Source organism: Pogoniulus pusillus, chromosome 27 (genome assembly GCF_015220805.1).
Source record: "Pogoniulus pusillus isolate bPogPus1 chromosome 27, bPogPus1.pri, whole genome shotgun sequence".
Classification (NCBI taxonomy): Eukaryota; Metazoa; Chordata; class Aves; order Piciformes; family Lybiidae; genus Pogoniulus; species Pogoniulus pusillus.
In genome coordinates, this window is record NC_087290.1 from 17481987 (window position 1) to 17494209 (window position 12223).

A 12223-nucleotide genomic window follows, 5' to 3' on the forward strand; every position below is an offset into this window, starting at 1 on the left:
TAATGCAGTAATTCTCCTAATTCTCAGGGTTAATACACAGGTAATTACTGCTGGTAAAGTTGGCTTGTGCTTAGCAGTGCACACAGAGGTGGTGACTGCTTTATTCCTACCCCACCTTGGCATTGGTATTACTGCTGGTAAAATTAGCCTGTCCTTACCAGTGCACACAAAGGTGGTGACTGCTTTATTTCTACCCCACCTTGGCATTGGTTTTACTGCTGGTAAAGTTGGCTTGTGCTTAGCAGTGCACACAGAGGTGGTGACTGCTTTATTCCTACCCCACCTTGGCATTGGTATAACTGCTGGTAAAGTTAGCCTGTCCTTACCAGTGCACACAAAGGTGGTGACTACTTTATTTCTACCCCACCTTGGCATTGGTATAACTGCTGGTAAAATTAGCCTGTCCTTACCAGTGCACACAGAGGTGGTGACTGCTTTATTTCTACCCCACATTGGCATTGGTATAACTGCTGGTAAAGTCAGCTTGTGCTTAGCAGTGCACACAGAGGTGGCAATTGCTTTATTTCTACCCCACCTTGCAATTGGTATATGGCAGTATTGAAATGCCTGAGCTCTCTATGATAAAACTAATATTTATGTCTTGAAATCTAGAAGTATTATTTAATGGAACTGCACTCTTCCTAGTAGGACTCTTTCCTTGCAGTATGAGTTCTTACACCTTGTTCCTAATGCCTCCCTTTTTTTTTCCCCTTCACAAATTATCCTGCACAACAAATATCTACTTGCCTAAACTCCAAAGAACACTTTGAGACATTGCAGGATGTTTTCAGTTGTCCACACAAGCAAACTCTAAGCTCAAACTACATTTTTTTTGCTCTTCTGCATAAGAGAACATTCCCTTCTGGAGAACTATTGTACAGTTAGATGCTATTTCATAACATGGACTGCAATGCCAGAAATGGGAGGTGGGAGGAGTATGGAATTTGGATTGAGCTGCATTTTTTTTTCTCCTGGTGTAAATAGATTTGCTGTTTTCCTCATAGGTGAATACTAAAGGTGAGGATTTTCTTCTTTCAAAATGCTGTAAACAAGCTATGGAAAAATCAAACTCGATGTTTTGCTTTGCCTTTGGTTTTTTTCCCCCCTAAGTTTTCTAATCTTAGCCAGTTTGGGGAATAACTTAGAGGGGGCCACACTAATATACTAGTTCTGGATAGACTTCAGTTTAGTTTAGACATATCAAGAACAGAAAGTTAATGCTAGATGTGACTGATGAAAAATAGTAGTCTTTATCCAGCAAGCAATAACACTGATTTTAATTGTAATATGAAGATGTATCCAATAAGGCTTTTTGTAATCCAGTTTTAAACTGCTGCCCCAACAGCTTTGGGCTGTGCTTCAATTTATAGCTTTTATTTTGCCTGTGTATGGGGAGGAGAATAAAAGCAAAGACAAAGTGGGTGGAATGTGTAACAAAATGCAGTTCTTTGTCGCTCTGTAAGGTAGCATTAGAGAACCTAAGCTCATAATCAAATTAGATTCTTCTTTCTGAGTCTCAAGCACCTTATGCTTTCCTTTGAGCACTGTGTCCAGTTCTGGAGCCCCTGTTACAGGAAAGATCTGGAGGTGCTGCAGCATGTCCAGAGAAGGGCCATGTGAATGATCAGAGGGCTGGAGCTGCTCTGATGTGAGGAAAGGCTGAGAGAGTTGGGGTTGTTCAGTCTGGAGAAGGCTCTGAGGAGACCTTACTGTGGCCTTCCAGGATCTGAAGGGGGCTACAAGAAAGCTGGGGAGAGAGGTTTTAGGGTGTCAGGTAGTGATAGGACTGGGGGGAATGGATCCAAGCTAGAGGAGGGGAGAGTCAGAGTGGATGTTAGGAAGAAGTTGTCAGCATGAGGGTGGTGAGAGCCTGGAACAGGTTGCCCAGGGAGGTGGTGGAAGCCTCATCCCTGGATGTTTTTAAGGCTAGGCTGGATGTGGCTCTGGACAACCTGATCTGGTGTGAGGTGTCCCTGTCTGTGGCAGGGGGGTTTGAACTAGATGATCCCTGAGGTGCCTTCCAACCTTGACAATTCTGTGCTTACCAACAACATGAAGATTCTTAAAACCTAACTTCCCTCTTCTGGGCTGATACTTAACCTTTAGCACAAACTTTACATTCTTGGTCTGATACTGTAAGCAAAGTTGTGTTGTAGTCTTCACTTAGTTCTCAGTGTTGCAAGGTCTGGGCTTCAAACAGATAAATGTGGATATTTTCTTCCACCTTTCTTCCCCCCCCCCCCCCCCTTATTTTTTCCTTGGGGTTTCAGAGGGTTGTTTTTTGGATTTTAATATCCTCCAGACCAGTTTGTTTGGGGAATTTTGAATCAGCAAGCAGAAGGTGGCTTCCTTTTCTCAATGAGATGTTCTCCAGGGAGAAGTTTGTGAACAGAGAAAGGAATGTCTTTGTAATTCCACTGTCCTTGCTTCAGCCTCAAGCAATATTAGTTCTGCTGAACAGCGAGCTTCAAACAGCTGCATCATCTTAAGAAGGTTCACTGCCACCAAGGTTGTTGTTCTTGGAGGTTCTTGCTGGGGTGACCTACTCCATTCAAAAGGCATTGTGATTTCTAATCAATACATGTAGTGTCTTTTGGCTAGCATCAGCTTGGATGATGTTTGGAGGGAGGGAGGCTTTCTGCAGTCTCAACTAGTGAGGGAAATCACAAGTTGTAGCTCATTCTTTTGTTGGTATCTTTTACCCTTTCATGCTGTGTGGCTATTTTTACCTTCTACATCTAGCAGGGAGGAGTCAATAACTCAAATCCCCTACTGAGTACAAAAATCTTTATGTGAAATCCCAGCTCTCATACCCTGGGTTTACTGCTTGCAACATGCCCAACACAGCAAACCAAAACCCCCTGGCACTGCTGTCCAGATTTGGAGACATAAATGACAGCTACAAATTTGTCTCTTTTCAGTAAAAAGGGGTAGGAGGTTAGCTGAGCATCCTCAATAGGAGTAGGCATGGGGATCTATTTGTTTAGGGTAACATTGCAGCAAGCATGCATGGGGGAGTCAGTATGAGTATTTTAATACTAAGCAAGTGCAGAAACAATTCAGTTGAATTATTGAGATTGACTTAAAAGTTTAGTTACATAAAAGGAGTGAAAAATTACACCCTTCCAGGGGTGTGTTTCACCTGTGAAAAGATACTACACACTCCCAGGAAGATGTTTCACCTAAGAAAAGATACTACATCCTCCCAGGGATGTGTTTGACGTAAGATACTACACCCTCCCAGGGCTGTGTTTCACCTGTGAAAAGTTACTGCAGACTCCCAGGGATGTGTTTCACCTGTGAAAAGTTACTGCAGACTCCCAGGGATGTGTTTCACCTGTGAAAAGTTACTACACACTCCCAGGATGTGTTTCACCTCTGAAAAGATGGGCTAAAACATGAGCTTTCCTCCTTGCTGCAGAAAAAGGGCAGGTATAGTGGAGGTTGTATCATCTTCTTTCTAGTGAATGCAGCTGTGCTCCTCTCACACATGACCCGAGAACTTGGCTGTGCTCTTCCTTTTGGTAGCTGTGAGTTAAAGGCTGTAATTTTGGGTATGCAGGTGTCAGGTGTGCAGCTCAGCAACCCACTAGAGCAATCTATTTCATTTGTGAGCTGCCTGGATTACAACATTGTTGCAAAGGGGAATTGGAGTTCTGAGTTAGTTTACTTGTTGGATCTACTCCATCCTGAGCTTAAACTTAGCACGTCCTGTAACCCCTGCTAACTTCACAGAAAGCTAACGGGCAGCAGAGGAATCTTAGACATTGGGGATAGACAGGCCACAGTTCTGTGACAGTCATGCCAGCTGCTGAGTTGTTTTCACTTGCCCTGCCTCCAAGCATGGAGCATTATCATTCCTTGTGACATTCGGATGTTGTGGCTGCAGTTAGGATCAGTGTTCCTAGAATCATAGAATCAAGCAGGTTGGAAGAGAGCTCCAAGCTCATCTAGTCTAACCTAGCACCCAGCCCTGGCCAATCAGCCAGACCATGGCACTAAATGCCTCAGCCAGGCTTTGCTTGAACACCTTGATAATGACTCCACCACCTCCCTGGGCAGCCCATTCCAATGCCAATCACTCTGACAACAACTTCATCCTAACATCCAGCCTAGACCTCCCCTGGCACAGCTTGAGACTCTGTCCCCTTGTTCTGTTACTGAGTGCCTGGCAGCAGAGCCCAACCCCACCTGGCTACAGCCTCCCTTCAGGTAGCTGTAGCCAGCAATGAGCTCTGCCCTGAGCCTCCTCTTCTGCAGGCTGCACACCCCCAGCTCCCTCAGCCTCTCCTCATAGGGTTTGTGTTCCAGGCCCCTCACCAGCTGCTTCACCCTTCTCTGGACACCTTCCATGTTGATGCAAATATGTGGATTTAACATCTTCAGTTACAAATTTCATTTCAGAGTCCTTTATACCACCCCAGAAAATATACTTACTTCTCCTTCTTGGAAGTGTAAGATGCTTTCAGGGTTGCCCCCCCCCCCCCCCCATTCACCTCTCATTAGCATGCCACTTAGTCACAGAACACTGCACTGACCACACACATCCAGGTTTTTTGCCTCTTGCTGGAGATATTCAAACCCCACCTGGACACATTCCTGTGTGATCTGCTCTAGGTGCTCCTGCTCCTGCAGGGCAGTTGGAGTGGCTGAGCTTGGGAGGTCCCTTCCAGCTCCTGACATTCTGTGAAGCTGAAGCCACTGAGGAGCACTCAGAGGTTGTATACATTAAATTAATTCAAGGCCCTCAGCTCTTCTATATTCTGCTGCAGGTCTGTTGGGTTTATACCGTGCATGCAGGTGCCCCCCTGGATTTCAGCCTTATTTCTCTTGCTCTGCTCTTATCTGGTAAGGCTTTAACGAACTTGAGGCAGCAGGCAAAAGTAGTGATCCAGTCTGATCTGCTCTAGGTGATGCTGCTCTGGACTGGATGAGCTCTGGAGGCCCCTTCTGGCCCTTGACGCTGACTCTGTGACCCTACATGCTGGTTACTGTGCACGGTCCTGCCCTGACAGGGTGGATGGACTCGAAGACCTCCAGGGGTCCCTTCCCACCCCTGACATCCTGTGATGCTACTTTACCTCTCCAGAGCTGGTGCTAGCGGCCTGAGCTGCGCTGGGAGGAAAGGCAGGCGGAGAACCGGCCGCAGGCTGCAGCGCGGTGAGAGCTCCGCTCCAGCTCACGGGCGCAGGAGCCGCTGCCCGCCGGGCCAGGCCTCTGCCACGCGGCCCAAACCGCACCGCAACGTGCCCAGCGCCCACGGGGCCGCCAGAGGACAGCAGCCCCCGCCCGGGGCAGCTACGCCCGACCAAGGCGGGGCGGGGAAAGCCGTTACACCGCCAGCACACCGGCCCCGTGCGCCCGGCGGCCGCGGCGGCTCCGCAGGCCTGAGCCCGGGCCCAGCCACAGGCCGCAGAGGGCGCCCAGGCCGCACCCGCGGGGCCGGCGCGGGGCAGGGGCAGGGGCGGGGCCCGGCGCGGGGGCGGGGCCCAGGGCAGCGGCGGGGGCGTGGCCCATCCCTCCGCCCCGCCCCCCGCGGGCGGAAGTTGCCGTTCCGCTTCCGGGCGGGCAGGCGGCGGCGGCGGGAAGGCTTGAGCCGCGCCGGGAAGGCTTGAGCCGCGGCCGTGCTGCGCCGGAGGGCGCCATGAACAGGTGAGGGCGCGGCGAGGGGCGGCAGGGGCTGGCGGGCCGGTCTGGGCAGGGTGCGGAGCCCCCGCGTGTGCGGTGTGGTGTGTGACGCATCCTCGTTGTGCGGTCGCGGAGGAGCGGTGTGCTGACAGCGGGAGGTGGGCAGCAGCAGGCCCGGAGCAGTCTCTGCGGGGCACGGGCAGCTTTCGTGTCGTTCAGGAGGTCTGAATCTGTTTTGTTTCTTCTGGGGCGTATTTCTGGGGCTGTTGATTGCCCTGAAATCCTCGAGCCAGGCCTTTGCGGGCTGCTCTGCAGACAGGTCTGTTTAGACAGTCCCGGCCACAGCCGTCGCCGTCCACCGGCAGCTTGTCCTTTGCGGTTTTGTTCCTAGCAGCCTGTAGTGATTTGGTGTATCTGAAGGGGAAAAAAGCAAAAGGGTGAAACTGTATCGTTCTTTCAATTTTTTTTTCGGTTTAAAGCTTGATTTTCTGCTGTTGTGTCTTTAAGTAGCTGGGTTTTAAATAAAGTGTCTGTTGGAGTACCAAAGGCTGGGGTCACAGACAGAGGCGTTTTCCTGGGCTGTTGGCCACACCTGGAATAGTGCATCCAGCTCTGGGCTCCCCACTTCAAGAGGGACAGGGATCTACTGGAGGGAGCCCAAGGGAGGGCTACAAGGATGCTGAAGGGACTGCAGCACTGCCTGAGGAGGAGAGGCTGAGAGCCCTGGGGCTGCTTAGGCTGCAGAGGAGGAGATTGAGAGAGGATCTAATCAATGTCTATAAACAGATGAGGGCTGGGGGTCAGGAAGGAAGGGACAGGAACAGCCTCTGCTCACTTGTGCCCTGCCACAGGACAAGGGGCAAGGGATGGAAACTGCAGCACAGGAAGTTCCACCTAAACATGAGGAAGAACTTCTTGAGTGTAAGGGTGACAGAGCCTGGCACAGGCTGCCCAGAGAGGCTGTGGAGTCTCCTTCTCCTGGAGCCTTTCCAGCCCTGCTGGATGTGTTCCTGTGTGACCTGTCCTGCTGTGGCAGGAGGGTGGGACTGGAAGATCTCTGGAGGTCCCTTCCAACTCCTAACATCCTGTGAATCCTGCATTTGAGTTGGAAGGGACCTCCAGAAGTTATCTAGTCTGACCCCCCTGATCCATTAGATCAGGTTGCCCAGAGCCCTATCAAGCCTGACCTTGAGTATCTCCAAGGATGGAGTCTCAACTACCTCCCTGGGCAATAGTCAGTAGTAGAGTCTTGTTGCAGAAACTGAACATCAGTGCTAGAGCTGGAGATTACCTTACCCATCTTGAAGGTGCCAGTTGTGCATTTGCTTGAAACAAGAAAAAGGAATCTCTGTGTATGTGCTTGGATTTGGTTGCTTACTTGATGTCTGTGTTACTGTTCCCTAGAAATAGTTTTACAGACATGCCATCCCCCTGTGATGCAGACATGGCCAGACCTGCCTGGAAACCAAGCTCTCAGAAAAGAGTTTCTGGTATCCTTTTTCTTTATGGACTTAATCTTCTCTTCCTTCATTGCTTGCTGTGTTCAAAAGGTGCATGTATTTATCATGGCTTGGATTTGGGGCATGCCAAGAATGGGTTTCAAATGTACTGTGAGTTACTCCATAACTTTTTATACTCTGCTACTCAAGTACGTTTAATGTCCACTTAAATAGAGGAATGTATGAATATAACCTAAAATTGTTACCCAATCTGTATTCACTTTGACCAGTTGTGAGGAGTCCCAGACCTCTCATGCTTGTGTTTGTGAGCTTGGCTTTGCAGTGTCCCTTTCAGCCCTTTAGTGTGATGAATGAGATTTCTCCTGCCTTGCTTTGCTTTTTCCTGCCTTGCTTTGCTTCTCCTGCTTCACAAGACAAGATTGGTAATATTCCTAACATTTGAGCTACATCAAACTATATTTCCTTTCCAAGTATTCACAGTTGTTTTGAAGAGAGGCCAAAGTGTGTTTTGGAGACTGTTTCTTAACTTCTTAATCAGTTTTGGCATCCCTGGATGACACAATTGGAAACATGACACCCAGGGGCCAGCTGCTGCCCCGAACCCCTGGCTCATTGCTTCGCCAGCCAGGTAAGACTGCTTTCTTTCTCACAGTTGCATGATTAGACTTCATAATTAATAAAAACTCCTGAGGAGAATGACAGAGGTGCACCATAGCAGGCCCTGTGGAGAGCTGCAGGGTTGGTTGAGGAATTGGAGTGTCCTACATATGAGGAGAGGCTGAGAAGAGCTGCGATTGTTTAGCCTGGGGAAGGAGGCTGAAGTGGATCTTGGCAGTGTACATAAATACCTGATGGGAGGGGGTGAAAAGGCAGCCAAGTTCTTCTTGGTAGTACCCAGTGAGTAAATAAGAGACAGTAGGCACATTATACAGAGGGAATTCTGTTCAAAGGTAAGAAACAACTTTTACTGTGAGGGTGATTTGAACACTAGAACTTGCTGCCCAGATGGTCTGTGGAGTCTTTGTCCTCAGAGATACCCAAAGCTGAGTGGATGAGGTCCTGGACAGCCTTTTCTGTCTGACACTGCTTTGGAGGAAGGTGGAGGTAGAGCAGAAAGAGGCAAGTTACTTCTCCATCAGGTTGGTTTGGCTGCTTCTTGTATGAGGGAGCAGGATTTCAGAAATCTTCAGTCTCCATTGCAGGATTTCCACTCGAGCTCCTTGACAGAGAACAGAGACACTTAAATACTTCTTTTCAGAGAAGTCTGTCTCTCTTTCAGCTACTGCACTGACTCGAAGCTCCATGAAGCCATCAGATGTGTCTGCCATCCTGGGAACAGGAGGAAAATCTGTGGTTCTACCAACTTCTGGACTTTTCAGCAACCTGTCAATGGTAAGAGCACGTTTTTCCTCTTCTGTTCCTGTGAAACTTACAACATACCACCTGGAATACTGTGAACAGTTCTGGAGCCCCCAACACAAGAAGTAAATCAAACTGTTGGAGCAAGTCCAGAAGAGGGCCACAAAGATGCTCAGAGGGCTGCAGAATCTCTGCTGTGAGAGCTGGGACTCTGCAGTCTGGAGAAGAGAAGGCTTTGAAGAGACCTTGGAGTGGCCTTCCAGTATCTGAAGGGGCCTGTGGGAAGGCTGAGGGACTACTGACAAGGTTTTGTCATGACAGAATGAGGAATAATGGGTTTAAACTGGCAGAGAGGAGACTTAAACTGGATGTTAGGAAAGGATTCTTTGCAGTGAGAGTGGTGAGACCCTGGCTCAGGGAGGTTGTGGCTGCTCCCTCCCTGGAAGTGTTCAAGGCCAGGTTGGATGAGGCCTTCCCTTCAGGTAGCTGTAGAGTGTGCTAAGGTCCCCCCCTCCAGGCTATCCCAGCCCAGCTCCCTCAGTCTCTCCTCAGCAGCCTTCCCCTCCAGTCCCTTCCCAGCCTTGTCACTTCAGCACCTCAATATCCTTCTTGCAGTGAGTGCCCAGAGCTGTACACAGTGCTGGAGGTGAGGCTCCCCAGTGCCAGTGCAGGGCAGAATGACAGCCCTGGTGCTGCTGGCTACACTGCTCCTGATACAGGCCAAGATGCTCTTGGCCTTCTGTGCCAGCTGGGCATGCTGCTGGCTCATGTTTTTCCTGGAGAGAGTGGTCAGGGACTGGAATGAGCTGCCCAGGGAGGTGCTGGAGTCACCCAGCCTGGATGTGTGTAAGGGTTGCTTGGATGTGGTGCTTAGGGCTTTGGTTTAAGGTGAATCTTAGAGTAGGGTTCTAGGTTGGCCTTGGTGATCCTGAGGGACTTTTCCAACCTGTGATTCACTCTAACCTCCTTTCAGGGAGTTGTAGGGCACCAAAAGGTGTCCTCTCAGCTTCCTTTTGATCAGACTAAACAACTCCAGATCATTGAATGTAAAACTTTAGAGAGCTTTGTTTGTTTTAAAATGTAAAGATGTTAGGAAACATTGTTTTTCCTGCATTGGAATGTGCTGCCCAGGGAGGTGGTTGAGCCACCAACCCTGGATCTCTTTCAGGATGGTTTGGCTGTGCTGCTTGGAGCTATGTTTTATGTTGCACCTTGTAGAGCAGGGCTGTGAGTTGCACTTGGTGATCCTGAGGGGCTTTGCCAACCTGAATGCTTCTGTGATATGTTTTTTCCAAGTTATTAAACTTCTATTAGATCTGTTTCTCTCTCAGTTATTTCCTGAAATCAAAATTGATCATTTCCCTTTTTTCCTCCAGATGAAAATTTCTCTCTCTGGAGCTGTTTTTTTAAAGGCCCTTATCTCACTGATAAGCTGATCTAAAGGCACTTATTTTACTGTTAATTGGGTTGGGTTTTAGCATTGTGTTTGTACACAAAAGGGGGAAAAACGCCCCTGGAGCTAAGTCTCTAACAGTCTGAGATTTATACTTATTCTCCTTATGTTCTGGTTATGCTTTTAGTTGGATGAAAGTAACTGGACAATGGCCCTGTCACCTCAGCAGACAGGAATGTTTGGAAATCTGGACACTTCTAATCTGACAGAAGATGTCACTATGAGTGCTGTGCTCTTCCGCGAGGATGATCCTGGGGAAGCTGGTGAGACAATCTGAAGGGTTCACAACAATTGACTACACTTTCTCTTTGTGCTATTTAAATATATATGTTCTTTGGAGGAGGAGGGGGATTGGCTGGGTTTGTTTGTGGCTGGGTTTGTTTGTTTGGATGTTTTTCTGTGTTGTTTTGCTGATATTTCTTTGGCAAAACCACTCTACTTAAAAAAGTTCATGAAGTCAGGCTCCTCCAGTTGGAGTTTTGAAGGTCTGTGTCTTAACTATCAGGACTAGTGTAGCCAGCAGCACTGGGAGTATAATCCTGCCCCATTACTGGCACTGGGTGAGCCTCACCTCCAGCACTGTGTGCACCTCTGGGCCCTCACTGCAAGAGAGATATTGGGCTGGAGCGGGGCCAGAGGAGAACAAGAGTCAGGGAGGGACTGGAGGGGAAGGCTGCTGAGGAGAGGCTGAGGGAGCTGGGCTGGGTTAGCCTGGAGAAGAGGAGACTCAGGGGGGACCTTAGCACACTCTGCAGCTACCTGAAGGGAAGGGGTAGACAGGTGGGGGTCAGGCTCTGCTGCCAGGCAACTTGTGCCAGGACCAAGAGGCATGGCCTGAAGCTGTGCCAGGGGAGGGTTAGGTTGGATGTTAGGAAGCACTTCCTGATGGAAAGGAGAGTTAGAGCCTGGAATGGACTGCCCAAGGAGATGGTGGAGTCCCTGGAGGTATTTCAGGCAAACTTGAATGTGTCACTTATTGCCATGGTGTGATCAATGTGATGGTGTTAGGGCAAAGGCTGGACTGGATGATCTCAGAGCTCTATTCCAGCCTCAATAATTCTGTTACTCTGTGCAAGCTGATGGCACAGATGGGATTCTCTGGTGATGTAAGATGCAAACTGGATTCATTTTGTGGAGATATTCACAGGTGACAGTTTTACAGCAAAAGTTTCTTAGTGAGCCACTAACTTGCTTGTCTCTTACTGTCTTAGGTGGTACATTCTTCTGCCGTTGTGGGATATAGGTAGTCCATATCATCAGTGTTCTCATTTAGATTAATGAAATATGAGATACCTTATCATCAGAAAGATTCTTCTTTTTGTGGTCTGCTGGTGTGTTTCTACCAGGTTATGCCTGACTAAAGTGTCTGTTTCTTCTTCAATCTCTTGTAGCTACTATGAGCATGTACTCAGATTTCCTGCATTCCTTCCTGAAGCATACATCAACTACCATTTTTGAGCTTGTGGATGAGTATGAAAGCATTTGTAACAGTCAGGTAAGTCATTTCCTTGGCTTTTTCTTTACATTCTGAAGGGACTAGAAAATAATGCTGCTATTTCTCTTCAAGCTGGGAAGTCACAGTGCTTAACATAGATATTTTAAATCTCCCAGCTGGTTGGAGCCTTATGAGTCACTGAACACCAGACTGAATAGCATCTCTTTCCTCACACACTGCTTTGGCACAGGAATACCCATTGTGTAGCTTGCTGAATGCTCAAAATGTCATCTGGCTGCTACTGCACTGCAAGTGTCAAGTGACAGTAAACATGAGCAGATGTATAGATTTTTGTTATTGTTGTTAATGATCATAAACTGGATTAAAATGCATTTCTTTCTCTCTGCTAAAACAAAATCATTGTATTGTGCATTAAGGGTTTGCTGCTACATGACTAAAAGGCTGGCAGCAGAGATCTCAGTATTAGATTTAAGGTTTTAGACACAGGTTTATTTTTTGTTTGGCTGTTGACTGACAGGTCAGAATCAGCAGGGGCTGACAGTTTGAAAGGAAGCAGTTGTGATGTTTCTGTCAATAAGTGAGGATCAGGAGAGAGGTGGGCAGATCATGTTTATTAGGAGACTTCATACCTGAGTCTATCACAAGTGCATTTTCTTAACATAGAAGGTTGCAAGCTCTGTTTCACGCAGATTTATTGCTGGGGCTAAGAGAACGCTGAGGTCTTTAGGGAGATGTGTTCCCAAGTGGGAAGAAGACAAAAGAAGGAAAGTAAATGTGAACTTGGTTATTTTGTGAGATGGTGGCATTTCTGAACTGAGCTTCCCTTCTTTCTGTTTGAGAATATGGAGAGCAGTGAAGAGGAAAAGG

General features: G+C 48.1%; 1 protein-coding gene and 1 long non-coding RNA gene across 2 annotated transcripts in view; one reads left to right on the top strand and one right to left on the bottom strand.

Moving 5' to 3' along the window:
• Positions 1 to 7036: 7036 nt before the first annotated feature.
• NUP107 (nucleoporin 107) overlaps positions 7037 to 12223 on the top strand; it is a 31599-nt gene continuing 26412 nt past the window's right edge. The window contains exons 1-5 of the mRNA XM_064166710.1: positions 7037 to 7118; positions 7627 to 7716; positions 8368 to 8480; positions 10028 to 10163; positions 11292 to 11395. Of these exons, the coding sequence (XP_064022780.1) occupies positions 7049 to 7118; positions 7627 to 7716; positions 8368 to 8480; positions 10028 to 10163; positions 11292 to 11395 (513 nt within the window). The 5' untranslated portion in view covers positions 7037 to 7048. The remainder of the gene's footprint in view (positions 7119 to 7626; positions 7717 to 8367; positions 8481 to 10027; positions 10164 to 11291; positions 11396 to 12223) is intronic.
• Positions 8068 to 12223, bottom strand: part of LOC135187727 (uncharacterized) — a 56054-nt gene continuing 51898 nt past the window's right edge. Inside the window, exon 3 of the long non-coding RNA XR_010307427.1 lies at positions 8068 to 8471. This is a non-coding gene — a long non-coding RNA (uncharacterized LOC135187727). The remainder of the gene's footprint in view (positions 8472 to 12223) is intronic.